Source organism: Peromyscus californicus, unplaced genomic scaffold (assembly GCF_007827085.1).
Source record: "Peromyscus californicus insignis strain IS unplaced genomic scaffold, ASM782708v3 Scaffold_14__1_contigs__length_90479793_seg_2, whole genome shotgun sequence".
Classification (NCBI taxonomy): Eukaryota; Metazoa; Chordata; class Mammalia; order Rodentia; family Cricetidae; genus Peromyscus; species Peromyscus californicus.
The window spans coordinates 70,130,882-70,158,537 of NW_026294436.1; the positions used below are offsets into that span (position 1 = coordinate 70,130,882).

At 42.1% G+C, this 27,656-nt stretch overlaps 1 protein-coding gene across 4 annotated transcripts in view; it reads left to right on the plus strand.

Annotated features, from left to right (window-relative positions):
- The first annotated feature begins 336 nt into the window (after positions 1-336).
- The window catches only part of Eprs1 (glutamyl-prolyl-tRNA synthetase 1), a 73,655-nt gene continuing 46,335 nt past the window's right edge, over positions 337-27,656 (plus strand). For 2 of the 4 annotated variants that reach the window (XM_052737938.1, XM_052737939.1), the window contains exons 1-11: positions 337-529; positions 5,016-5,100; positions 7,695-7,794; positions 9,142-9,298; positions 12,374-12,513; positions 13,514-13,608; positions 18,640-18,766; positions 19,420-19,612; positions 21,841-22,012; positions 25,529-25,762; positions 27,071-27,155. In XM_052737938.1, coding sequence (XP_052593898.1) covers positions 484-529; positions 5,016-5,100; positions 7,695-7,794; positions 9,142-9,298; positions 12,374-12,513; positions 13,514-13,608; positions 18,640-18,766; positions 19,420-19,612; positions 21,841-22,012; positions 25,529-25,762; positions 27,071-27,155 — 1,434 coding nt within the window. In that variant the 5' untranslated portion in view covers positions 337-483. Of the gene's footprint in view, positions 530-4,755; positions 4,891-5,015; positions 5,101-7,694; positions 7,795-9,141; positions 9,299-12,373; positions 12,514-13,513; positions 13,609-18,639; positions 18,767-19,419; positions 19,613-21,840; positions 22,013-25,528; positions 25,763-27,070; positions 27,156-27,656 lie in introns of those variants that run through there. The other 2 variants (XM_052737940.1, XM_052737941.1) reach the window with 2 other exon arrangements.

The window sequence follows — 27,656 nt, forward strand, 5'->3', positions numbered from 1 at the left end:
TCCCTCGCTTGACAACGTGTCGTAAAGTCCGTCGTTTCCAACAGCGGCGTGGCACCCCACGTGGGATTCTGACCGGCTGCCAAAGGGCGACGGGAAGACCCCAGGCGCCGGCGGTTGAAGGTGGAGCCGGCGCACTGTGATGACGAACAGTACCGCGCGCCCAGACGGCAGTGTTCCCGGGCCGGGGGCTAAACGAAGGCTTCCACGGAGTGGGCGCGCAGTGATGACGCACACAGTAGCGTGCCTTTGACCCCCGCAGTCGTGGCGGAGGAGTGGGGGCGGAGCAAAAACTGGCTTTGCGGACGCATATTTATGACGTACTGCGGCGTGCGCACGGACACTAGCGGTGGCGGCCTGGGGGCGGAGCGAAGGCTGCGGCGGCTTCGGGCGCGGGCCCACGTTGCATCTCCTCGCTCCCAGTCGAGCCCCGAGTTTCGTGCGCCGGGAAGACACCCTGACCGGTAGCCCCGCAGCCCCTGGGAGATGGCGGCCCTGTGCCTCACGGTGAACGCTGGAGACCCTCCGCTGGGTAAGGGCCGCGCCGCCGTGCGCGGGTTGCATCAGCCGTCGGGTGCGGGGCAGGTGCAGCGGCGGTCACGCTGGGGGGAGACTCTCGCCCCGGGACGGGCCTGGCCCCGCGTGGCCCCGGCCTCTGTCCACGCAGGGCGTCGTCTCCCGAGTCCCGCCGTCCCGGGGGGAGGGCGTGGAGGGACAGGACGAGAGCCCTGGCGGGGAGGGTCCCAAGCGGCTTTGGAGGTGGAACTGGAAACTGCCCGTCCTGTTAACGTCCTTTTTAGCATCCTCTCCTCGTTCTCATCTGGAACCTCTCACCCCTTCCCCACCTCCCAGAGAAGATCTGAATTCACTTGCCCCACTTTCCCATACGTTGTCGAGTTGAAGGGGACAGGGTAGACTTTCGTGTCAGCACTTGGGGTTTTAACCGAGGCAGCGTTTGCTTCTCGTTGAAGGCAGTAATTACGGAAAGCCGTCGGAACGCCGCGGACTGATGCTATCGGGTGGCTTACTACTCACCCCGTGGACGTAGTAAAGGCTCGAGTAAATGTCATCTTAGGTTCCATTCGGAATTGATTTTTCAAAGTGGCCAACGCTACTGCTTTATAGTTTAGGATTTCTACCTTTTCATTACTTAGGGGAATTATACAAACTCATTTAACCATGATGTGTGCAGTGTAGACGCGGAAGTACTTTTTAATGTTGAAGAAGCCCAGCCCTTTAAATACAGTTGGCCATATGGGGGCTGATGAAATTTCTTACATGCTCAACTTTGACAAGCGGTCTGAGCCTGTTGGAATGAAAGGACATTTATTTATGGATTAATGTACTGGGATAGTGCTCAGGGCGCTTTGTATTTTAGGCAAGCACTCTGCCGCTGAGCTACGTTCCTCAGCCCTAAAAATAGAATGTAGTAACCATTTGAAATGTTTTAAAATGATAGTATTTTAGCATATTAGTTCTGGTCCCTTTACAGTAACCCAACAGAAATCCATGTAGGCAAGCACTCTGCCGCTGAGCTACGTTCCCCAGACCTAAAAATGGAATGTAGTAACCATTTGAAATGTTTTTAAATGATAATATTTTAGCATATTAGTTCCGGTCCCTTTACACTAACCTAACAGAAATCCATGCGCTCTAAAAGAAGTATATTTGATTCTTGGTTTGTGGCACTAGACAGTGTTGGCCTCATCGTTAATCCTGGATCCCTGAGTTCAATCCTGACTGCTGGTTATGGTGAAACTTGACAGGTTCCTTGTTCTGTTTTATCCTGCAAGGAAGGAGGAAACCTATCCAGTGCTGGTTGCCAGAATTAAGTGAGACTACGGGAAAGTTCTTTCACGTTTTAGATGTTCAGTACATAGCTAAGCCACAGTGTTTTGTTTTGTTTGTAAACTAACACTGCCTGGAAAATCACTGTGGGGGAACACTAGGTCTGTGTCCTTAGAACTCAGAACCACATTCTGCTGGTATTCTGGAAGAGAGTCTTAAATTTTGTTTTCATTTTGAACTCTAGGCCCATTAGATAATGTGCATTATTTTCTGCTTGCACCTCCCCTTTATTTTAAATTCTTATGACTCTTTCAAATCAGATAAATCTTATCTTTTTTTTTTTTGGTTTTTCGAGACAGGGTTTCTCTGTGTAGCTTTGGAGCCTGTCCTGGAGCTCGCTCTGTAGCCTAGGTTGGCCTTGAACTCACAGAGATCCACCTGCCTCTGCCTCCCGAGTGCTGGGATTAAAGGCATGCGCCACCACTGCCCGGCTTGATAAATCTTATCTTTAAGCAATAAAATTAGATTAAATATCTAGGAAAAAACATTGCATTGTAAGGACTTTTAAACAGAGTTTATTTTTATGTGCATTGATGTTTTGCCTGCAAGTATATCAGTGTGAGAGTAGTGGGTCCCTTGGAACTGGAGTTACAGACAGTTGTGAGCTGCCATGTGGGTGCTGGGACTTGAACCTGCTCTGGAAGAGGAGCCAGTGTTCTTAACCACTAAGCCATCTCTCCAGCCCCAAATTGTGAGGATTTTATGTCTTTGACATGACATTTTTGCGTGTATTAAAGTACTTTCAAACTTCAAGATGCACTCATAGAACAGAATGTTCCCCGAATTCTACTTAAGAGCATACAACATATTCGATGCTTCTACACCCAGAATACTTCATAATGCATCTTCTATAATAAGTACTTGATCTCTCTACCTAACTTAATACAGGAACGGTACATTGATAGAATTCTTCTCCCTAATGCACAGACTCCTTACTGTTCTGAAGCTAATTGCTCCAATAGGACCCAACAACTTGGAATGACCATACTTTGCCTCTCAATGCCCTGTTTGCCCAGTTTCTTTCAATGTGGAATGATTTATTAGCCTTCCCTTGGTTTTAATAGCTTTGACTTCTGAAGATGACAAACCTCTTATGTTTCCTTTAATTGGGTTGTCAGATGTTTCCTTGTGGGTGGATTCAGGCTTTCCATCCTGGGCAGGGCTGGTGTAACATTCCTTCCTGCTCTACATTGCAGCCCATCAGTTGGTATATGAATTTAATTTTCCCGTTCTAGTCTTGATCACCTAACATGCTGTTTGCCAGTTTTCCCTGATGTAGAGCTTTCCCTTTCAACCAAAGGCATTTTAATGGAGAGAACTCAGTGCCATGCAGACATTTCTCTTTTCCTGAACACCTCATTGGTTTCAACTTCTGCTGGTGCATCCTGCCTAACTTGGTTATTAAGATGTGCCTCAAATGGTGACCTTCCAACTAGACATTTTCTTTTGTATGTATTATCATTTTTCTCGTGTTAAATTCATAACAATATATGTGAAATATTTAATTTTCTTTTTAAAATTAATTTGAAAATTGGCTTTGGAATGCACATATATTAAAGTTCACTAATATTAATTGTATGTTTTAATATACAGTGGCATATATGTATAGACATATGTGGAATTTAAATCCCCATAACAATAATGCCAAATATTTCCATTATAGGAAATTCTCTTTCTCTGGCATTTAGTGCCAGTGACCTGATTTTTGTTACTTTGTTTTTGCTTTTAGGATTTTGTATATATTGACCCATACTATCTATCTATCTATCTATCTATCTATCTATCTATCTATCTATATATTTATACACAGGATAGTGCTTTTGTGATTCATGGTGTCACCTGTAACAGTAGTTCATTCTTTTTATATGCTAGACAGGATTCCATTATAGATAGGTTAAAAATGTATCTCATTTACTTGGATTACACTGAAAGTATATGTTACCTTTTGAGAAATCTCTTGCTGTCTTAGTCTGCTTTGTGCAACTATAAGACAGTACCACAGACAGGGTAATTTGTAATGGACAGGATTTGCTGGCTCACAACTCTGGATGATGGCAAGTCCAAGACCAATGGGCCAGTTGTAGTGGTGATCTTGCTGTCATAGATCCTTGAAGAAAGGGGAGAATGCTTGAGACGACACAAACCTTCACTGTATTAGTCCTTTCCTAGAAGGCTCAGCTCCCCTTCCAACTCTTTCCTGATTATTGAACCTAGGGCCTCAGGCATGCTCAACAAGCCTTGTACTACTGAGCTGTATCTCCAATTTTGTTCTTTAGGTTTCAGAAATGATCTTGTATATCCCAGGGTGGTCTTGAACTCCTGATGTTCCTGCCTCAGCTTCCAGAGTGTTTGGAATGCAGGCATCATGCTTGACTCTATAGGACCCATTTCTTAATACTGTGACCAGGACAACTACATTTTAACAGAGGTCAGACATACAAACCAGTCAGACTTACAGGGTGAGGCACACAAACCCATGCACTTGCTTTCTCTTATAATAAGCCTTGCAAGATTATTGTGCTTTCCTTGATAGGGCCCTGCTCCCAGTGGAACATAGTATTTACATAGAAATGAGTGTCTGTGCTAGCTGTCCATCTTAATAACCAATTACAGGACAGAGGTCTGGTGAGTTTACTTACTGTGTTAGGTGCTGAAGGACAGCATTACCAGGGGTTTTAGAATTTGAGTGCTGAGCCGTTTGACCGGCATCCAAATGCTGACTGCTGTGTTTAGCCAAGGGCACTGGGCTGGCTGTTTAACCTCTGCCAGCCTCAGCTTCCTCCCTGTAAATGAGTATCTACTTCTTGAGGTTGCTAAAGAGATTAAGTGTGACAGTCAAGCATTCAGCGTAATGCATAACATACAGTATTCCAATACAGAGCCACTGTTCTACTCTCTTCCCTCCTCTAGGGGAGGAGAGGAGTGACTTTGGTGTTGCTGGCTGGAAGCTGAGCAGTGACAAGTGATTGGACGGAACTAGCAGCAGATTCTGACTAAACAGCTACTTTTCTAAGCACCAAACTTCGACTTTACTGCAGAGGTGGGGTGGGTGTCACACCTTATAGAACTTAATATTGGATTGTTGATTTATCCTTATTGCTCTGTGACTCAGGTTATAAATACTACCTTGTCTTTGAAGAGAAATAAATCTTTCATGCTGTCATTTTTAGAAGCTCTGCTGGCAGTGGAACATGTGAAAGGTGATGTCAGCATTTCTGTGGAAGAAGGGAAAGAGAATCTTCTTCGTGTTTCTGAGTAAGTGCTTATTTATATATCTGTTCAGTTCTGAAGAGCATTTAAAATGTGCAGCTCTGAATTTTCTGGGCTTATTTTGCTTGCTAATTAGGTGGATTGTTCCTAGAAAGATGTTTCATGGGGTGTGTGTGTGTGTGTGTGTGTGTGTGTGTGTTTGTGCATGCATATGCATGCTCCTGTAAGTGCATGCTTGTGGAGGCTAAAGGTCTTCCTACCCCAGAATCCTGAGTGCTGGAATTACAGGTCTGCACTACCATTCCAGGCTGATCACTGTCCTGAAAGTAAAAGGGGGAATTGGGATATAGCTAAGTGGTAAGAGTGTGTCATATTTTGCTTGAGGCCCTCCCCAGCACCACAAATCAATCAGTCAGTCAATCAATCAATCAATCAATCAATCAATCAAACAAACGAATGAATGAATGAATAAATAAGTAAAGACTTTTATCGAATATCAGGTTAGACCTGGAGGCCCTCAGAAGTGCTTGCAGTTCTGAGCAGGAGACTAAAGATCTCAGGTTAGTCCTGTCAGCCGAGCTGTAGCAGTGGTGCTCGTCATTTAGTGAACGTGAAGTCAGAGTCCACAGTTCTTTCTTCCTTGGGTTGATGAGATTGTCCAAAGACTTCATGGTTTATTTATTAGAGAAGAGGTTTCCATTTATTTGGGGATGAGGTCAGGTGGGCAGGGGTGAGACAGGATCTCTCTAAGTAACCCAGGCTGACCTTGAACTCTCAGCAGTCCTGCTACCACAGCCTGCCAAGTGCTGAGGTGAGCATGAGCCTCCACATAGTGTTTTACTAGACTAGGGCAGTGGGGCTGGCCTGGCAGGAAAGGCTGCATGGGTAGCTGTGTTTCTGAAGCTTGCTTTCAGCCAGTCCTCCTCCAGCCAAGCTTTCTCTCATGTTCAAAAATTTAAATCTGCTTACTGTTCACTTTTTATCCACCGAAGATTCTGTTTCTCCAGGTCTTATAAATTTTTTGGATTTGCACTTTCTGAAATTTTCTTGCTATTACTTTCTTTTTTCTTTTTCTTTATATTTTGTGTCTTATAAAGAATTATTTTTTTCCTTTTTTTTTTTTTTTGGTTTTTCAAGACAGACTTTCTTTGTGTAACAAGCCCTGGGTGTCTGTAGACCAGGCTGGCCTCGAACTCACAGAACCTCCCTGCCTTTGCCTCCCTAGTGCTGGGATTAAAGGCATGTGCCTGTAAAGAATTTATTTTTGTCAAACAGTTGTGATAGGGCTTTCTCACTCACTCACTTACTTACTCACTCACTCACTCTGTTGTTTTCTGCTAGTGATTTCCTTTTTTTTTCAAACATGTTGGTTTTGGCTGTGTTGCCCAGGCTGGCCTTGAACTGAATCCAAGCAGTACTCCTGCCTGAGTTTTCTGAGTAGCTAGTCTGTAGGGGCACACCACCATACCACTGTCTGGCTTTGATGGCATTTTGGTGGGGTTAGATATGCTTTCTTCTCTTGAAAGTTGATAAAAGCAGGTTTCTTATAGTGGTATATATCCTTGGTTTCTTTGCATTCATTTATTTTAAATTACTTTATACTTCTAAATCTCAGTTACATTTTCATCACCACTGATAAGATGTAGACACTGCTAAATTCTGATTAGAAATTGACAAGATGTAAGTGAGGAGGGCGGGTATAGTGGTGCAGGTTTATAGGCTCAGTGCTCTCTAGACTGAGGGAGAAGGATCTTGAGTTCAAGGCTAGCCCAGGATATGTGAGATCCTATCTCAAAAAACAAAGCAGCCTGTGAGTTGGCTAAAAAGTCTGTTGCCAAGCCTGATGTACTAAGTTCAAGTCTCAGGACCTATGTGTTAGAAGGAGAGAAACAATAACTGCAGTTTGTCCTCTGACTTCCATATGCAAGCCATGGCATGCTTGTACTCAAAATGAATGTGTATAATTAAAAATAAACTTGTACTCAAGTGTATAAAATATAAAATAAATTAAAAATAGAAAAATAATAAAATAATAAACAAAAACTTAAAGGATGAAGTGTCATATACAAAATCTGCTCCAAAGTAAATTAAATTCAGGTGGATATTTTAGAACAGATTAAAATTTGAAAGAAACAATAAGAACAAATTAGTACTTTATATTTTTTACTATGGTAGATTGTCTTAGTTAAGCTTTCTATTGCTGTGAAGAGACACCATGACCACAGCAACTCTTATAAAGGACAACATTCGATTGTGGTGGCTTTTATACTTCCGAGGTTCAGTCTAGTATCATCATGGTGGGACATGGTGGCGTGTAGGCAGATGTGGTGCTGGAGAAGTAGTTGAGTGGGCGTCCTACATCTTGCAGGCAACAAGAAGTAGTCTCCATTGTCACACTGAGGGAAGCTTGAGCAAAGGAGACCTTAGAGCCTGCCCACATGGTGACACACTTCCTCCATCAAGCTGCACCTCCTAATAGTGCCACCCCCTATGAGATTATGGGGGCCAGTTACATTCAAACCAGCACAGTAGAAAAAAGAACATGGTAAATATGTTAGGGTTTCCATTTTCACATTCCTTTCTGACTCTCAAGACTTTTGCGAAGCAACTATAATAATCATTTAATGCTTTAATTCTAGGAACGTGGTGTTCACTGACATAAACTCAATACTGCGCTACTTGGCTAGAGTTGCAACTACATCTGGGCTGTATGGTACTAATCTGATGGAACACACTGAGGTAAGCAAGGGGTATGTATTTTCTCGGGCATGTTTGGTCTTGTGCATTCTGATGTTTGGGAACAGTATTGTCCAACCGTGTATTGACATGTGACGTTAGTCCATAATTATAAGTGTTTGAACAGGTCCAAGTTTTTTTTGTTTGTTTGTTTTTTGTTTGTTTTTCGAGACAGGGTTTCTCTGTGTAGCTTTGTGCCTTTCCTGGAATTCACTCTGTAGCCCAGGCTGGCCTGGAATTCACAGAGATCCACCTGGCTCTGCCTCCCGAGTGCTGTGCTGGGATCAAAGGCGTGCGCCACCACCGCCCGGCCAGGTCCAAGGTTTAATCATAGGTCCAAGGTAAGGAATGTTTCTGATTGGTTTGCTTTTTAAAACAGAGACCCAGTCTTTCAATGGAGTCCAGGCTAGCTTGTCAACTTGCTGTGTCCTGTGCTGGCCTAGAACTGTGACTCACCTGCCCCAGACTCCTGAATGTATTACAGCTGTGTCCCCTCACACTTAGTTTCCTTGCACGTTTATTTCCAGACAAATAAGCTGAAGTGTAGTTTGGGTAGACTTCTTAGTTGGCATGCATGGGGAACAAACTTTCAGCTCTTCAGGTTCACCGTCTCCCTCCAAACTGAGTGTATTTTTGGGTCACGTCATGCTCTCTTCACCTTCCTGGTCTAGGATTTCATAGTTGGATTTTACTGTCTAACTCATGCCACTCACCTTTCACATTACACGTAAAACAGCAGGCCAGAAAGATTGTCATTGCCCAGGCTCACACATGTTTGGGAGCAATAATAGACCAGCTTTCAGTGCCTCTGTGTAGATGTGGTTTTTCTCTGGTGTGTGTTCACACAGTTCAAAAATAAATAATGCTTCTTCTTTTTAGACTTTTCGGATAAGGTCTCACTGTATAGCCCAGGCTGGTGTCATGTGCCAACACGTCATGTGCCAACACGCTGGGCAGAGACTGGATTTAATGATTGGCTTTTAAATTTCCTCAGTTGTATTAATTTGTCTGTGTAGGTAGCTTCAGATTAGTTAGTCCCTCTGTCAATTATCAAGTATTTCTCTTGTTCTTTCCTGGTGTGACCCTCCATGTACCTGGAAAAAAAAAGGAAGAACAAAAAGAAATCATAGGAAAGTAACTGCAGAGATGGCATTTATCTAAGTGGCATTGTTAGAGCCCAGATAACCAGAATTGAACCATGTAATGATAAATTGTACAATTTCAGGTAAGAAAAGTTCTGTTCTAGCTGAAGAAGCCAAGAATATTTTGTTGCTCCATTAACTAGCATTCTTTGTGTGGCCATTTTGTTTTGAAGCCTGAACTCTGGACTACATTCTTTTGTGTTCACAGATTGATCATTGGTTAGAGTTTAGTGCTACAAAGCTGTCTTCGTGTGATGCGCTGACTTCTGCAGTTAACGAGCTTAATCATTGCCTATCTTTGAGAACATACCTAGTTGGAAACTCCTTGACCTTAGCAGACTTATGTGTGTGGGCCACCCTCAAAGGTATGGATAACTCTTCTTAAGATACTGGGGCTTTTGGGGGTTTATTTTGTTTTGTTTTCAAGACAGGGTTCCACTGTGTAACCCTAGCTGTCTTGGAACTCACTCTATAGACCTGGTTGACCTTGAACTCACAGAGATCTACCTGCTCCTGCCTCTACTGTGCTGGGAATTAAAGGCATGTGCCACCACCACCTGTAAGATAAATTCTAATAGGTGTTTTAATAAAATACCCAGAGCCAGATATTGGGGTAAATGCTGAAAGATCAGAGAGACAAAAGAATAAGCCATTGCCACGTCTCACCTCATCAGTTCCATGAATCCTCTGACTGAAATCCTCTGAGTCCTCACCTGAAAGGTCTCCAGCCTAAACCCTTAAGCCAAAAAGCTTTAGTTCCTGTCTCCTCACGCCTTATGTATCTTTCTATGCCCAGCCATGTCACTTCCTTCTTAGTGCTGGGTTTAAAGGTGTATGCCATCACTGCCTGTTTTTCTCCTAGACTGAGTCAATCTCATGTAGTCCAAGGTGGCTTTGAACTCACAGAGATCCAGACAGATCTCTGCCTCCCTAGTGCTAGGATTAAAGGTATGTGCTACCACTGCCTGACCTCTATGTTTAATCTAGTGGCTTGTTGTGGGAGCCCGTTCTTGGGTTCCTCATGGCTTTACCCAGCAGGTCCTCATAGAGGATGATTAGGACCACGGGCCTCAGTGCAGGTGTCTGAGATGGTCTGCACTTGGCTGTGCTGGGGGAGGAGGTCTTTTGCTCCACCCCTTGGCGTCTCTATAAAAACCCTGGGGCAGAGACAGTCGGGGCCGTTGGAATAGGTTCCAGGCCCTCTCGAGGCTATCCTTTATTTTCTCTCTGTTTATCTCCGCGATATTCTCCGCAATAAATCCTTCTATCTAATATTTCCTGCTGCTCGCACTCAAGAAAACTCTGGGGAACTGTGGGGGTGGTTGGGTAAACGCCCCACAGCTTGTTCTGTTCTCTGATCTTCAGGTAAATTTTATTAGGGTACATAATATATCACCACAACCACCTGGCTTTTTTTTTTTTTTTTTTTCAATATTGTTTTTGATGTTCAGGGTCAGGGTTTGATATTTGAGACGGCGTTGGTCTTTAACTCTTAGGCTCAAGCAACTTCCTGCCTCAGTCTGCCAAATGACTGAGACTACAGGGATGATCACGGTGCCTAAGTAGCATTCTTTTTTTGGTCACTTAATACTTTGCTAGATGAAAAGTGAACGCATTTCTGCCTTTATGTAAGTGTATAGGCAGTAACTGAGGACTTCCTTCCAGAGGGGTGGTTAATGTGGCTTTCTTGGTCCTGGTCACAGAGCTTCAGTGTCCTCTGTTGGCCCTGGAAGTCATCTTTCTCTCTCCCTGATTTCTCTTGCCTCTCTTATTGTCTTTCCTGTTAAAGAGACCCTCATCCTAGTTAGCACTCCTACCTCGGGCTGCCTCGTCCCCAGTCTTGTCTCGCTTGGTGGGAATGTGAGGGCAGGTTAGTGTGGTATTTGGAGTGTTATTCTTTTGGTGGGTCTCTTTTTTCCTCTCATATAATTAACTTACAGCAGATGTGATGATGTCCTTACCAACCTGGGAAATAGTTAACTTGAAAATCAAAACAAGAAAAACTTCATGAGGTAGAATTGATATATGAAGTCTATACTTTATAGAGTGAAATGTTTTGACATAGTTTATAGCTGTAGTATTTTTACCCCAGTCAGGAGTGACTATACACGCACACTCAGAGTGTGCAGAAATCACAAACTCCAGTGTTTTACAATGCTGCTGAGGCAGAGTGGGGAAAGGTGCACTGAGAGTAGCAGGGGGAGCTTGAGCCTCACTCAGTCGTGCACTTGAGAGTTCATGGAGGCAGGTACAGAAGTAGTTTTGGAGTAAAGTTGCATAGGTTTCATGACATGAGATCACTGAAGTCACAAGGCCAAAAGAGAGAGTCAGCCTTTAAAAATGTAATTTTGACTGGGCAGTGAGGGCGTACGCCTTTAATCTCAGCACTCAGGAGGCAGAGGCAGACGGATGTCTGTAAGTTTGAGGCCAGCTTGGTCTACATCGTGAGTTCCAGGACAGCTAGGGCTATATAGAGGAACCCTGTCTTAACCACCCCCCCCCCCAAAAAAAAGCAGTTTTGATTGGTAGCTTCTGTCTGACTATGATTGTATAGAGAGCTATAATTTTTACACGTTTACAATATGAAAAAACATGGATCACTGAAGATTACTTAAGATGATGTAGGTAGAAGGCCTTTTTTTTTTTTGGTTTTTCAAGACAGGGTTTCTCTGTGTAGCTTTGGAGCCTTTTCTGGAACTCACTCTGTAGCCCAGGCTGGCCTCGAACTTACAGAGATCCACCTGCCTTTGCCTCCCAGTGCTGGGATTAAAGGCGTGCGCCACCACCACCCGGCTAGATCGCCTGTTTTAATGGAAGCTTTGGACCTATTCCAAACTTAAGGTGTATGAATTGGCTGACAGAATTGGGAATTTATGGCTTACTCTGAACAGCATCGTGGGTGTGTAGTTGAAATGGGGCTGCCCAGTGGCTCTGTATCCTATCAGACGTTACAGAGTCGGGAGGAAGTGGGCTTGATGACCCGCTTGTGCACTGACGCTGCAGTAGTTAACTGCTCCTCGGGTAGCTCGCTCGGATTGTTTGCCCAGCTGACCCACTGTGGATTGAAGCACTGGCCTTACACTGGGTGTGGGGTGGGAGGAGGCCAGGAGCCAGTCTTAGAGACGCTGAGTGAACTGAGCTGTGAAGTGTTTTAGCGTTGGTTCTCTTCTGAAGTAGAACTAGGTAGCTCGAGCTCTTGGCTGTGACCCACCCTTCTGTCTCAGCCTCCTGAGTGCTGGGATGGTAGGAGCGCACCACCACACCTAGCCTTGATCTAAAAAGTATGTACTTCGTGACTCTACAAGATACACTAAACTTAGGGTTCCATTGTAGAAGCACAGCTGTAAGCTAATCTCATTCTCGTAGTTTAACTGTGGTGGGAACTTTGCTTTAGAATTTGCCAATTTAGTAAAGATTTAAAAAATTGTGTTTACCAATAGGAAATGCTGCATGGCAGGAACAGTTGGAGCAGAACAAGACTCTGGTCCATGTTAAACGCTGGTTCGGCTTTCTTGATGCCCAGCAGGCCTTCCGCTCAGTCGGTACCAAGTGGAATGTTTCAGAACACAAAGCTAGAGTGGTAAGTCTTTGCATTTTGTTTGTATTCATTTTATTTATTTGTGTTTGTAGGTGCACGTGAGCTATGGTGTACTTTTTGAGGTCGGGTCCCCTCCCACCTGTGGGTCCCAGGGACTCACCTCCTAACTTCAAGCTGGTGTCAGGTGCTTTTACCTGCTGAGACATCTCATGGTCTCTAAAAAAATTTTTATGCTGATGTTTCAGTCTAACTGAGACTATATCTGAAAAGATTATTATTCTCACAGAAAGCTTATTTTCTGGGGATTGGAGTATAGCTCAGTGGCAGGGTTTTTGCCTGGCATAGTCAGGGCCTGGTGTTGGATCCATGGCACTGCTTAAAAAAAAATCAGGGCTGGAGAGATGGCTCAGAGGTTAAGAGCACTGACTGCTCTTCCAGAGGTCCTGAGTTCAATTCCCAGCACCCACATGGTGGCTCACAACCATCTATAATGAGATCTGGCACCCTCTTCTGTATACATAATAAATAAATCTTTAAAAAAAAATCAAAAAAGGTTATTTCTATTAAAAAAAAAAAGATCTTAGATTCTGTTTTTGTTAAGTGTTTGTATACCTTTAACTGTTCAACTCCATAAAGCCCTAAACTTTATGTCTATGAGATTATGTCCCGATGCATGTTCTTCCATATAATGAAAATCATATTTTATCATTTTGTGGTGCTGGGGATTTGGCTAGCTATTAAGAGATGCCACAATCACCTGTTTTACAGCTGTACTTCCTCCTTTATCTTCAATCTTCACTGATTTTGAGACACTGAGTTGAATCCAGGTTTTGAAGAGCCTCTCTGTGAATCTGCAGAGGATGTCTTCTCACCTTTTCAATGTCTCTGCTAACCAGTGTTTGGTTATTCATGTTCTGCACTAGAATTAGAGTCTTTACAGTGGACGGATGGTCCAGTCATCATTGTGCTTATGACCAGGGTTTGTAAATGAATGTATCCCTAAACATTTAGCCATGTAAATGTCTGCTGTTTTGATTTTTAGGCACCAGACAGAAAACAAGATGTTGGCAAATTCGTTGAGCTTCCAGGTGCAGAGATGGGGAAGGTGACGGTCAGATTCCCTCCAGAGGCCAGCGGGTAAGGAGCCGCCTCCTGCTCGCATGCAGAGATGCTTAGTGGAGAAGCTCTGCCCTCCAAGGACTTATGTTGCTGTGCTCATCCAGAGGATATGGTTTGGGGGGAGTAAATCCAAAAAGCCTCAGTTTAATTATTTACAACTTGTGTTAATTTGTAGTTTAATTATTTACAGCTTTGTTAATTTGTAGTTTTAGTTCATTGTGGCAGTAGGAGAGACAACATCTAAATTTTATTTTAGAACTTTAAAAACTCATAAATAGAAAATTTTAACTATAAAAAAGTGTCCATATGCTTAGGTTTTGCTTGTATTTGAGACTTTTGCAGCCTTTTTTCAGTAAGGATTTATATTTATACTTACTCAGTCCTTTCTATTTATAGTATATGCTACAGTAACATTTTTCTAAAATAAGGGTAGGGAAATTTTGGAAAACCTACTTAGTTCTTTCCATAAATTTACATACAGATTTCCTAAACCTATTAACTCTTGACACACACAGAAAATAGTATTTGACTCACTCGTAAGCGCCCACAGGTCCCACCCTACATTCCGTCAGGCTGAGTAGAGTCTTCTCTCTCATTCTGTTCTCTCTGAAGCTCCCTAGTCAGGCTGGTGATGATAGAATCCTCCCAAAGGTACTAATAGAGAGGTGAATCTCCCCATAGCAGCCACCCTCAGGAGTTTAGCCTTAGCACAGCATCGCACATCATTTTGTAAGTAAGATATTTGTGCTTCCTGAATTTAATTCATTTAATTCAGACCTTGCGTTTTGTAGTTGAATCTTGCCTTACTGGCAGATCACATGTCTTCTTTCTGTTTTCTGTTTAATAGTTCTTTACTTGTCATTAATAGCAGTTTGAAAGTCTACATTTTGGGATGGTGGGATGATAGTGAGACCAAGTCTGATGTAGCCAAAGTTCACCTTGAACTCATTATGTAGCAAAGCTGGCTTTGAACTCCTAATCTTACTTCTGAGTGCTGGGATTACAGGTATATTCACCCCAGGCAGAATTCCACATTTTATTTTGACTTTTCTAAGTTTGTCAATTCAGATTTTGAACTGAGTGCTAGGTAGAAGAAAAAGAAAGGGCCTACAGAGATGGCTCTGTGGTTAAGAGCATGGACGGCTTTGCTAGAGGACTCCGTTTCACTTCCCAGCACCTGCGTGGCAGCTCACAACTGACTGGAACTCCAGTTCCAGGAGAGCTCTAATGTCCTCATCTGGCTCTACAGGTACCAGGCACATAGACATATACATACTTGTACACATACACATCTGTATGTTCACCTTGTGCACGCAGGTGCCCAAGGCATTGAGGGTGCCAGAAATTGAACTTGGGTCCTCTGCAAGAGCAGCAAGTATCTTAACCACTGAGCCATCTCCAGCTCCTAAAATTATCTTTTTTAAAAAATGAAAGAAATCAAAGAGAAATATTAATTAAAAAATGTACATACTTGATCAATGAATGATTGATTGATACTTGACAAAGTGAAATTTGTTATAAATAACACCTTTCATGGTTTTTCCGTGTACATTTTGATCCCTGATATTTTGTTACTGTGCACTGTGAAAAGTCACAGTTGTCCTTTTGAATACCGACCTTAATGGCTTGGTAAAAGGTACTTTTAAAATAATATTTGTAGCTATGCCATTTATCCTTTTTTTCCCCACCACTGTCATTTATTAAAATGGTGAGTTTCTCTTATTTGAGTGTTTATAATGATATAACTTCAGAGGCCATGCTCTAATGCAGTGCAGGAATTGGAGTATAACCCAGCAGCCAGTCTTGCTTAGCATTCTTTTGATCGCATCCCCACATGCTGTGCAAACTGTTTGATTTCTTTTTGTGTGTGCATGAAAACCAGAAGGCTTGCTTGACTTTGCCTCCTTGCCTTTTGTTTGTTTTCTGATGTTTTACTTTATTTTTGAGACAGAATCTCATGTACCCCAGGCCACCCTCAGATTGCTTTTGAACTTAACTATGTTGCTGAGGGTGACCTCAAATTCCTGATTCTCTAGCGTGATGGGTTTATGTGCATGTGCCACTATACTCATTTTGAGCAGTGCTGGAATTGAACTCAGGGCTTCATGCACGCTAGCTAGGCAGGCACTCTACCAACTGAGCTACACTCCTAGCCCTTTTCTAGTGTCTTGAGAGAGGGTTTTACTAGGTGTGCTCTGGCTGAGTTGGCATTTACTATGTAGAAAAGGCTAGTGTTGAACTCAGCATTTCTCCTGCTTCAGCCTCCAAGTGTTGGCATTTCAGGTGTGTGTCATCACACTTATGTGTACCTATTACATGCAGACACTACCAGATGTTTCACATACAGTAGCCCCATAAATCTGCAACTCTTTGAGCAAAGGCACTGTTACTCTTTTATACGTGATTTCAGAAACTGACTCACACTGTGTGTTAGTAATGTGCCAGACTTAAATCTCTGCCATCTGTTTCTAGAGTTCTAGTAACTAAAAATTATACCCCCCCACCGCGCACGCGCGCGTGTGTGTGTGTGTGTGTGTGTGTGTGTGTGTGTGTGTGTGTGTGTGTGTGTGTGTGAGAGAGAGAGAGAGAGAGAGAGAGAGGGAGGGAGGGAGGGAGGTATGGCAAAATATAATGTGGATCACTGCCAAGTATGTATTGTAAATCTATTTTTAGAGCTGACTTGATGTCAGTTTTCTCTTGAGAAGGTTAACCTTAGGACTATTTTAAGAGTCCTGGTTGTTTCTTGAGATTTGTATTCTTAGGACTGCATACATGTTTTCCGAGTCAGACATGTCTTTAAAGCATAAGAGTTTTTTCCTGTCTATCCTCAAGTGTTGTGAATAAAACTAAGCACATTAACTAATAATAATAGATAATCAGTGATTGTTGGTGAAAAAAATTAAAAGCATTACATTTATTTGCATATTTGTCATATGTGTATGTATATATAGGCACACATATGCCACATGTGGAGGTCAGTTGACAGCTTAGGAGTCCATTGTCTTCCACCATTGGAGGCCCAGAAATTGGACTGCGGTTGTCAGGCTTGGCAGCAGGTGCCTTTCCTTACCAATGATCCGTCTCTCCAGCCCAATATTTCTCTTCTTGACAATGGCTATAGCAGTGTTCCTGAATGCAGCATACTCATGACATTTTCACAGTGTCTCAGTCTCTCTGTGCAGCCTTGGCTGCCTTGGAACTCACTTGTAGACCAGTCTGGCCTCGAACTCAGATCCGCCTGTCGCTGCCTGCCAAACACTGGGATTAAAGGTGTGCACCACTATGCCCAGCTTATTTTATTTTTTAGATTATTTATTTTATGTGTATGGGTGCTTTTCTTGCATGTATATCTGTGCACCACGTGTATTCCCCTGGTTCCTGTGGATGCTAGAAGAGAGTGTCAGATCCCTTGGAACTGGAGTTACAGACAGTTGTAAGCCACCTTGTGGGTGCTGGGAACAAACTTGGATCCTCTGGAAGATTAGCCAAGTGCTCTTAACCACTGAGCCATCTCTCTAGCCCAGACAAAAATAGCCCTCTATTTTAAACAAGTTTGTTTGTTTGTTTGTTTTGATTTTTTTTTGAGACGGGGTTTCTCTGTGTAGTTTTGGTGCCTGTCCTGAATCTAGCTCTGTAGACCAGGCTGACCTCGAACTCACAGAGATCTGCCAGGCACAAGTTTATTTTTATAGTAATTTTAGATTTATAGAAAGTTGCAAAATTAGGATAGAAAGTTATATATGTTGCATTCAGTTTTTCTTAATGTTACTCACTTAACTATATATTTGGGGGTTCCCTTTGTTTTTTGCTGATACATAAATTTTTTATTTTCTGTGATATCGCCCAAGATACCCAAACAGTTCTTTGGTTTATGTAGAAAGTTGAATCACCAATCTAAGTGCTGTGTGAGTGAATGTCTAAAGAAAACTGCTTGACTTAGATCTGGGGATACAGTTGAGTGAGAATGCCTCTTTGACATTGACAAAGCACTGACTGGATTCAATATCTAGCACCACAGAAAGGTTTTGTTTGTTTGTTTGCTTGTTTTCAATTTAAAAAATAGTGCAGTGTCATAAATAAGGGTTTGTGTTTTCTCCTCCCGTTATTGGTATATTAGTTGAGATCAAAGATGTGCTTTCAAACTAGGTAACTATCATAAAACATTACTTATTGTAGCTACCACAGAAACTAATAAACATCTGTGAGAGCTATTTAAACTTGCTTTGTAAGTGTTTAGCCTTGCCTTATGCCTTGTTTTCTTCCTAGTTGACAATCTCTTTAGCAGTAAGAGCTCAGATCCTTAGGTCAGGGTTATGTAGTCCAGGCTGTCCTGGAACATGTGATCCTCCTGTCTGCCGCCAGTGCCTCACCGCTGCATTGGTGGAGGAGGCCATTGCTATGCAGTACTGTCAGTGGTGATTTTTTTTTTTTTTCTCATTGTCAGACGCCCATAGGAACAAACAGTATTTTCCTAGATTCTGGTTTGTAGAGTTTGGTGCTAGATTGGACCTTTGAGATCATTAGGTTAAAATATTTTCATTGACATCTGAGAAAACCAAAACAAACGACAGTAATCAAAACTCACTGCTTTTTCTCTGTCGCAGTAATTTTTATGTTCTCCGACTTAGCCATCACCGTGACTGACTGACTGTCTTGGGTGCTTCTCTCTGAGTGTGAGTGTTTGTTCCCAGCAGCCGCAAAGCAGAGAGGTGGGCTACTGGGCTGTGCTGATAATGGTTTCAGAACCTTTCCTGTAAATGACCATGCCTCTTAGAGGAAAGAAAAGATTGTTCTTAGGGTTGTTATAGTTGTATACCTCCCCTCTAAGAGTTTACTACGTAAGGAGTTGTACCTTTTGGTTACACTGTCCACATTCAAGTCTGTTTGTCAGTCACATTTTCTGTTACAGCACCTGTTGGTGGAAAGTAATATGACTGGGGACTATTGTATCGGACCTTTTGTTTAGTTCTTACCTCCTCGAAGAGGTTAAGGGTAAGAATCTAGTTGAAGCATGTTAATGAGTTTCTCTGTGAAATGTTTTTGTTTTAGTTACTTACACATTGGGCATGCAAAAGCTGCTCTTCTGAACCAGCACTACCAGGTTAACTTTAAAGGGAAACTGATCATGAGATTTGATGACACAAATCCTGAAAAGGAAAAGGAAGATTTTGAGAAGGTAATTTAAAGTGTAGTGATGACCTTTTTCTCAGAAAAGTTGATGGAAATTAGAGTGTGATCTGATACCTTCATGGTATGTGAATAAACTTGGTCTCATAGCTGCCTTTTCCCTCCTCATCTGTCTGTTTCATGCCTGAGACCTAAGCCAAAAACATCTGAGCTCCCATACCAAAAAACTGGAGTTAATTTTCTCTTTCTCTGGTTATCGTAGAGTTTACTTGAATACTGCATTTTCCTTTGAATACCAATTTAACTGGAAGCAGGTTTCCTCTTTTGTCACAGTCTTAAGTTTATGAATGAAATTAAAACTGCACAGGTATTGTAAGGTGTGGTTTTCTAGCCTCGTGGCATCTTTGTTCTGAAGGACTTGTGATGTGTGCACTGAGGGACCAGTGGTGCAGAGTCACACAGTTCCAGCTCTCAGTAACAGAACTCCACCTTGAGATTCGCTTTCGCAGCTGGAAATCTGGAAGCCAGTGCACTGATTAGCTTTCTTCTTTTTTGACCTGACATCGGGCATCATCCACAATCATTTTCAGGCTATTTAAGACTGATAATGTTTTATTATATTTGCCCAAAATAAAAATCATGGGTTGAAAATGTGTGAGAAAATGACAGATACACTGATGGTTACTTTGATTCCTACTGCAGGTTATCTTGGAAGATGTCGCGATGCTGCATATTCAACCAGATCAGTTTACCTATACTTCAGATCATTTTGAAACTATAATGAAATATGCAGAGAAATTAATTCAAGAAGGGAAGGCTTATGTGGATGACACTCCTGCAGAACAGATGAAAGTGGAACGTGAGCAGAGGGCAGAGTCCAAACACAGGCAAAACTGTAAGGCTCAGTTGGTGTCAGATTTTAATTGATATATTTTATTTCTTTTTTAAATGATATATGTTCCTTAAGCCCATTTAAGGCTATTTTTTTCTCTAATTCTTCTGCCCTTCTATGTTTGTCTGAGCAGTCTTTCCGTGTGTGTGTGTGTGTGTGTGTGTGTGTGTGTGTGTGTGTGTGTGTGTGTGTGTGTGTGTAGCCTAGGTTGGGTTCAAATGTGAGATCCTCGTGCCTTGGCCTCCTAGTGTTGGGATTATCCGATGTGTCGTTGTGCCCTGCTTGCATTCCTCCTCCTTTTTTGGCCTGGGGAGTCTAATCTAGGGCCTGTACTTGCTAGGCCACTGAGCTTACTCCCAGTTCCTGGCCTAGCTTCCTACAACCTTATCTGCATTAGAACTGTGTGCAGAGTCCTCACTCTAACACCTCATTTCTGTATGCAGTCTTTTGCATTTATTTCAGTTGGAGGATTTTTTTTTCTGTAACATTATAGTTACTTTAATTTAAATGCCCATTAGTCCTAAAATGTTTGGTAATGCTTCGAGCACTACAGCATGTAGGTATGTGTGTGGTCCATATGATGTAAGTTCATTATCATCTGTATTGGTGCAGAATCACGTGACTGGAGTCTGTGCTTCTTCTAATTATTTTCACACTACTGTGATCATATCTGACAGAAGCAGCTTAGGGCCATGAGGTTAGGCAGCCAGAAGCTTAAGAGGGTACAGTCAGCAGCTAGAGAGCAGCACTGTCATGGTTGCCAGGAGCTTACAGTACGGCTTATTTATGTGCTGGTGACTTCGGAAACATCGAGTGGGATCAGAGTTGATGCTGAACTATTACACTCAAAGATATAACCCTAATCTTGTACCAAAAGTTCCATAACCTCCCCAAACTGTGCCAGAAGCTGGGGATCAGGTGTTCACACAAGGAGCCCATGGGAGACATTTCACATTCCAACAGTCACAACCAAATAGAAAGGCCACCATATAGCCCAGTCTGATGTTGAACTTGCTGTCCTGCCTCAGCTTTCCTATGCTGGAATGACAGGTTATATAGAGTATGTAGATCACTATCTTCGGTCTAAGAGACTACCTTACCTTTCTTATTTGTGACTTGTCCTTGAGCTTACAAATCAAACTTTTGTTTTGGTTTTTGGTTTTTTTTGTGTGTTTGTTTTTTCAAGACAGGGTTTCTCTGTGTAGCTCTGACTGTCCTGGAACTTGCTCTGTAGACTAGGCTGGCCTCAAACTCAGAAATTGCCTGCCTCTGCTCCTGATTGGTGGGATTAAAGTGGTGTGCACCACCACCGCCACCTGGCACAAATCAAGGTAATTTTATTCACTGCAATATGTTGCTGGAACTTCCACACTGTATTTAAATCTCAACATCTCATTTGGGAAGCATAGTAAATTTTAGTTGTTATAGCAAACTTTTTTTTTAACTGCAATTTCAAAGGGAGTTAACTGGATTTTGAGAATTACATGTATTTATTTTGATTGTAAGTGAACCGTGTTATAGCTTCAGAAGTTTCCACAGGAAGGTACTCTTTAGCAATTCTTTCTTATCCTGATGGAACAAGCTTTTGATATTCTGATGCAGGTAGAGCTGGAGCCACTTAGTGTATAGAGTCCCTTTGGCAGCTAAATCCCTTTATGTCTTGTACCACTATCTGTTTCCTGTGATCGTTCATTTTCATGGAGCCAAGCATTTCCTGTGCCACACTGGGGAGCCTAAAGGGACTTTGAAGGAGCCCAGAGGCCGGGCCATCTGTCCCCTTGCTATGATGCAGCAAAGGAAAAGAGTGTTTCTACTTTAAAGACACAGTGTCAGACTTGGAAGTTGGAGAAGGGCTGCCCCGTTAGTTGTGCCTCGATGGGAAGTGGGGCATAGCGGGTGAGAAGGAAGGCCTCCTCTTGTGCTGTGTTAGTGAAATGTATTGCCTTTATCTTTTCTGCCACATTCGTAGAGGCTATTTCCTGAAGGTGTTGAAGTTTGGGGTTGGTCTGTTTGTTTCTGAAATAGAGTTTCACTGAGTAGCCCTACCTGGTCTTCATGTTCCTTCCTCCCACCCCAGCCTCCTGAGTGCTGGGGATACCACCACCATGTTCTACCGCACCCAGCTGTTAATGTTACAGTGTTTCTAAACCAGTGGAATGTGTGTGCAATAAAAACAAAAACAAAACCCTTGTAACAGTCAGGTCAATAAGAATACACCTGTTATATTACAGCTGTCGAGAAGAATCTACAAATGTGGGAAGAAATGAAAAAAGGAAGCCCGTTTGGTCAGTCCTGTTGCCTAAGAGCAAAAATTGACATGAGTAGTAACAATGGGTGTATGAGGGACCCAACCCTTTACCGATGCAAAATCCAGCCCCACCCAAGAACCGGGAGTAAATACAAGTAAGTTCAACGCTTTGCCCTCTCGGGTGGCCTGGCTTGGCTTTGCTCCTGTTGGACATGGAGAGGAGTGGTGCAGAGCAGTCGGGGCCAGCACTTTGCTCTGCGTAGGTGAGTGGCTGAGTGACCTTTTCTGGAGGCGTGCAGTGCAGCCTTGCAGGGATGGCCTTCTCAGCTCTCTAAGAACATTTTGGTCTAGGAAAATCCTCGACACTTTGTGATGTTTGCGATTTTCCTGTCTGTCTTGATTAAGTGTAGGTATATCTTCAGAGAATGATGTGTCTCTTCTGAATATAAATTGACACAGTAATGATAGTATAAAAATTTCCAGGAATATAAACAAACCAAGAAAAGAGCATGTGTGTTTTAAAGTTTCAATCATTTTTCCTTGGGGGATTTACAGATGATCACATTTTGTTTTCTTTTGTTTTAAAGTTCCTGGTTCTAAGGCCTCATGCTGGTCAGGCAAGTGTCCTGTCACTAACATCTCCAATTTTACAGTCTTTTTCTTTACGTAGGATACCCTTTAAAAGTCTATCTTTGTTCTGTAAAATATATGCTCTTTCTTTTCCTTTTAATAAACTTTATTATAAAAAAAACTTGCACCACACCCAAATTCTGTACAACTTAATGCACCTCTATAGTTAGAATAGGCATTCTGAAGTTGTAAAGCTTCACACTGAACTTTATACTTTCACTATTAAATATATTTTTATGTACCTGTCCACCACCAAAAATGAAAGATCTATGATAGGGTTAGAACTAGGAAAACAATTAGCTTTATATCCTTTTTATAACTTGTGTCTGTTAGCTGCATTCAGTCCTTCCTCATTCCCTATTAGAAACTCATTCTTGTTCTCTTTTCCACATGTACCCATGTGTACATTTGTTTACACATATACATGTATTACTACTAGTATTCAAGTTCTTCATATGAGAGGGAATATGTAATACATTCTAAGTCAGTCCCTTATCCTGCAATTTTTTTATTATATCTTTTCTTTAGAGCTGAATAGTATTTCATTTTTTGTTTATACACTAAATTCATTCTATGCATTCATCTGTTAATGGAGTTGATGGACAACTAGGTTAATTCCAATTATTTGATAGAGTGAGTAAAGTAGCAGTAAGCATGGGGGTATACATACATGTGTAAATGAGTATGTGCCCAGGAGTGGAATAGCCGGGTCATATGGTAGTCCTATTTTTAATTTTTTGAGAAATCTCCAAACTGATTTCCATAATGGCTGTATAAATTTGCACTCCACCAGCAGTGAGTAAGGCTTCCTTCCTCTCTAAGTCCTCTCCAACATTGGTTGTCAGATTTCATGATGCTAGTCATTTTGTTTGGGATAAGGTGGTATCCCAAAGTAGTCTTAATTTGCATTTCCCCTGTGGTAGGAATATTGAACACTTTTTTTTTTTTTTTTTTAAAGATTTATTTATTATGTATACAGAAGAGGGTGCCAGATCTCGTTACAGATGGTTGTGAGCCACCATGTGGGTACTGGGAATTGAACTCAGGACCTCTGGAAGAGCAGTCGGTACTCTTAACCTCTGAGCCATCTCACCAGCCCCCGGAATATTGAACACTTTTAAAAGTAGTTATTGACTTGTTTTATAAAACTATTCAGTTCATTTACTTATTTCTTTTTTTTTTTTTTTTTTTTTTTTTTTTTTTTTGGTTTTTCGAGATAGGGTTTCTCTGTGTAGCTTTGCGCCTTTCCTGGGACTCACTTGGTAGTCCAGGCTGGCCTCGAACTCACAGAGATCCGCCTGGCTCTGCCTCCCGAGTGCTGGGATTAAAGGCGTGCGCCACCACCGCCCGGCCATTTACTTATTTCTTGATTGGCGAGTTTATTTCCTTCGTATTTAATTTCTGCAGTTCTTTGTAAACTCTGGGTGTTAGCCTCTTGTCTGCAGTGCACTGAAGTGTAGCCAATGAAGATTTTCTCTTTGTGCATTGGGTTTTTTTGTTTGTTTGTTTTGTTTTGTTTTTTTTTTTTTGAGAAAGGGTCTTATTTTTGTAATGTAAGCTGGCCTTGAACTCACAGTGATTCTCCTGCCTCAGCCCTGAGTGTTGGGATTATAATTGTGAGCCATCTTTGTTTTGTTTTTTTTTACGCTCTGAAGAAAGCCACTGCATATGAAACCATTGTACTTTCTGCAGATTGGCAGATGTGACTGACAGCTGGTTAGTTTTTGTTTTGTTTTTTGTTTTTTGTTCTTTTTGCAGGGGAGTTGAGACAAGGACTCATTATATAGCTTAGTCTGACCTTGAACTCATGATCCTCCTGCCTCATCTCAGGTATTGGGAGTATAGATTTGCATTACCCTGCCTGGTATAATTTACATCTTGAGCTGAATCTTAAAAATTAGAAGGCATAATGTAATCATATATTTTAATAATTCAAGTGCTCCCTCCCCTTCTCTTTGATGGTACTGCCATAAACCTAGGACCTTACATCTACTAGGCAAGGGCCCTACCAGCTGATGCAGGGAATGCTGTCCTGCTGGAATAGAGCTGGGCAGAAGTTCAGTGGTGCAGTCCTTACGTCATGTTCAGAAGATCCTGGGTTCAGTCCCCAGCACTGGTTAAAACATAAGTTCCATCTTAAATGAAATGTTCTGTTGCCTGCCTGTCTGCCCTCATCCCTTCCTTCTACCAGAGTTCATTCCTTTTTCCTTGAAGCAGTGTCTGTCACACTTTGTAGTCCAGACTGGCCCTGAACAGTATATATTTGCTGTTACAGAAGTACTGTAGAATTTGCCAAACTAATACTGAACTATGTATTAAATTGCAAATTTGCTGACTTAATTCCAGTGCTTGGGAGGTAGAGGACTGCCATTAGCCCAAGGCTAGCCTGGACTGTATAGTGATTTCTAGGTCAAGCAGGGCTGTATAGCGAGACTGTGTCTCAAAAAATAAAACGAGTGGGGCAGGAGAGATGGCTCAGAGGTTAAGAGCACTGAAAGTTCTTCTAGAGGACTTGGATTCCCAGCAGCCCATGACAGCTCACTCCATTTCCAGGGGATCTGCCTCTCCCTTTTGGCCTTAGCAGGCACCTCACTTACACAGTGCACAGACATATACATGCAGGTAAAATCCTGAAAACACATAACATAAAACTAATGTTAAAAAATATTTATTTTCTATCTCATAATACTCAAAGTATATCAAAACATTGTTAGCTTTTTTGTTTTTCTTGGTTTTTTTTTTTTTTGTGTGTGTGTGTGTGTGTGTGTGTGTGTGTGTGTGTGTGTGTGTGTGTGTGTTTAAATGGTGCATTTTATGCAGCCCAGGTTGGCCTGGAGTCTATAATGATCTTTCTGCTTCCATCTCCCAAAGGTTGGTATTACAAGTGTGAACCACCATGTCCAGGAAAAACAAAACAAAACAAACCACTCTTAGTATATAAGGAATTATATTTTAAATGAGTATGACTGCTAATGTTTGCGATGGGGAAGATACAATCGTCTATGTTTATTCAAAAAAACATTCTCTTTTTTCCCCTTTAGTGTTTATCCAACATATGACTTTGCCTGCCCTATAGTGGACAGCATTGAAGGGGTTACTCATGCCTTGAGGACAACAGAATACCACGACAGAGATGAGCAGTTTTATTGGATTATTGAAGCTTTAGGCATAAGGAAACCATACATCTGGGAATACAGTCGCTTAAACCTCAACAACACAGTGCTATCTAAAAGAAAACTCACGTGGTTTGTCAATGAAGGACTAGTAGATGGATGGTATGTCTGATATCACCTAGAGTTGACAGAGCAGTAAGGCTTTGGTGTAGCAGAGATTTTCGTATTTTAACTACTTGTAGGTGTCAGGTTTGACTAGGAAGTAGTGTAGTGGGTGGACCTGTAGGCCTATAAGATTCCTAATTCATCTCTGTTTCCGACAGTGCCTTAGGGTCTCTTTCTCCCTTGGTTTAGATGTTGTAAACATGGGTTGCCTGCAGTAGGCCATGTGAGAAAATGAGACGTGCACCGGACCACATAGAGTGGTTGTGACTCTGTCCTCACCCCACAGCCTCCACTCAGAAGTGACTTGAGGCAAGGGTGAAGTGGTCCCAGCCTCAGGGCTTAGCGCTCACCTTATTTGCAGAACATGAGGTTCCTGAGAGTCAGAAAATTTCTGTAGATAGGAGTAACTTCCATGGGATTTTTGTAAGAAAAGTGAGTGGAAAAATGGAAATCACCTTGTTGTCATGTACTTATATAAATGGTGCCCATATATCTGGATTTTCTGGTTATAAATCTGAAAACACTATTTTGCCTGAATTAAGAAGAATTTGTGTGTTAGTTTATACTATCGGCATAATGGTGGCCAGGAACAAACATCTATAATTCTGTCACTCAAGAAACGGAGGCAGGAGAATCCTGAGTTCAGTCAAAGCTAGCCTCTTTTAAAAAGTAAAAAACAAAAATGATGACTAAGATTATGTATTATGTACTATGTATTATGTATAGATATATTCTGGAAAAATTCAATTATACAGCCAAATTTGATAAAAAGGCAGGCTCATCTTGGGCATTATCTTTGTTTAAAAGTATAATTGTATTGAAATTTTCAAATCCTTGCCAAATATCAAAACTTCCATATATATTCTTGTGTATATATTCATAAACAGTTGACATGATTCTATATCTTGCCTGGTTTTATTTGAGACAGAGTATCACTATATAGCACTGGTTGGCCTAAATCTTGCTGTATAGACCTGGCTAGCTGTGAACTCACAGAGATCGCCGGCCTCTGCTTCCCAAGTGCTGCAGTTAGGGCGTGCACCATCACACTCTGTCAAGCATTAACAAGGGACTATCAGTTATTTGATTTGAAATAGCGTTTCTATAGCTAAGGCTGCCCTTGAACTCACTATGTACCTCAGGCTAACCTTAAATGTGTGATTCCTCCTGCCTCAACCTTGCAGGTGCTGCTATTACAGGCCTGTGCTACCACACTTCGTTCTGAATCTAATTTGTTATGCGTTAGGAATCTTCTCTCTGTAGTCAAGTGATATAACGTGTGTTAACAATGTGCGTATTTCACAGGGATGATCCTCGGTTTCCTACAGTACGAGGGGTTCTGAGAAGAGGGATGACAGTTGAGGGGCTGAAGCAGTTCATCGCTGCTCAGGCAAGTTAAGGGTTCTTTCCAGCTCCTCCAGATTTCCAAGCATTCCTATTAATACCCCTTTTGTTGTTATCCCTGTTGTTCTGTTGCGTGTGTGTGTGTGTGTGTGTGTGTGTGTGTGTGTGTGTGTGTGTATTGTGGTTCACTGTGAGATTTTTCTTTTTGAGATAAGGTTTCACTCTGTAGCTCATGGTGACCTTGAACTTCTGGTGACCTTCCTGCCTTAGTTTCCTGAGTGTTGGGACTACAGATATATAATCCCATGCCATCAAGGATGGTCGCCCTCTCCCCGCTGGTGGCTTGGTAATTGCTCTGTAATCGGGTTGGCCTTAAGTCTGTAGAGGTCTTCTTGCCTCTGTCCCCCAAGTGCTAGGCTTAGGGGCACATGCCACTGTGTCTACCTAAGAGTAAACCTTTTCTGAAGGGGGTAAGTTAACATTTTATGTTAACATTTTATAATAATAAAAAATTGGGACAAAAGTATTTCCATGCTGTGGGAGGGCA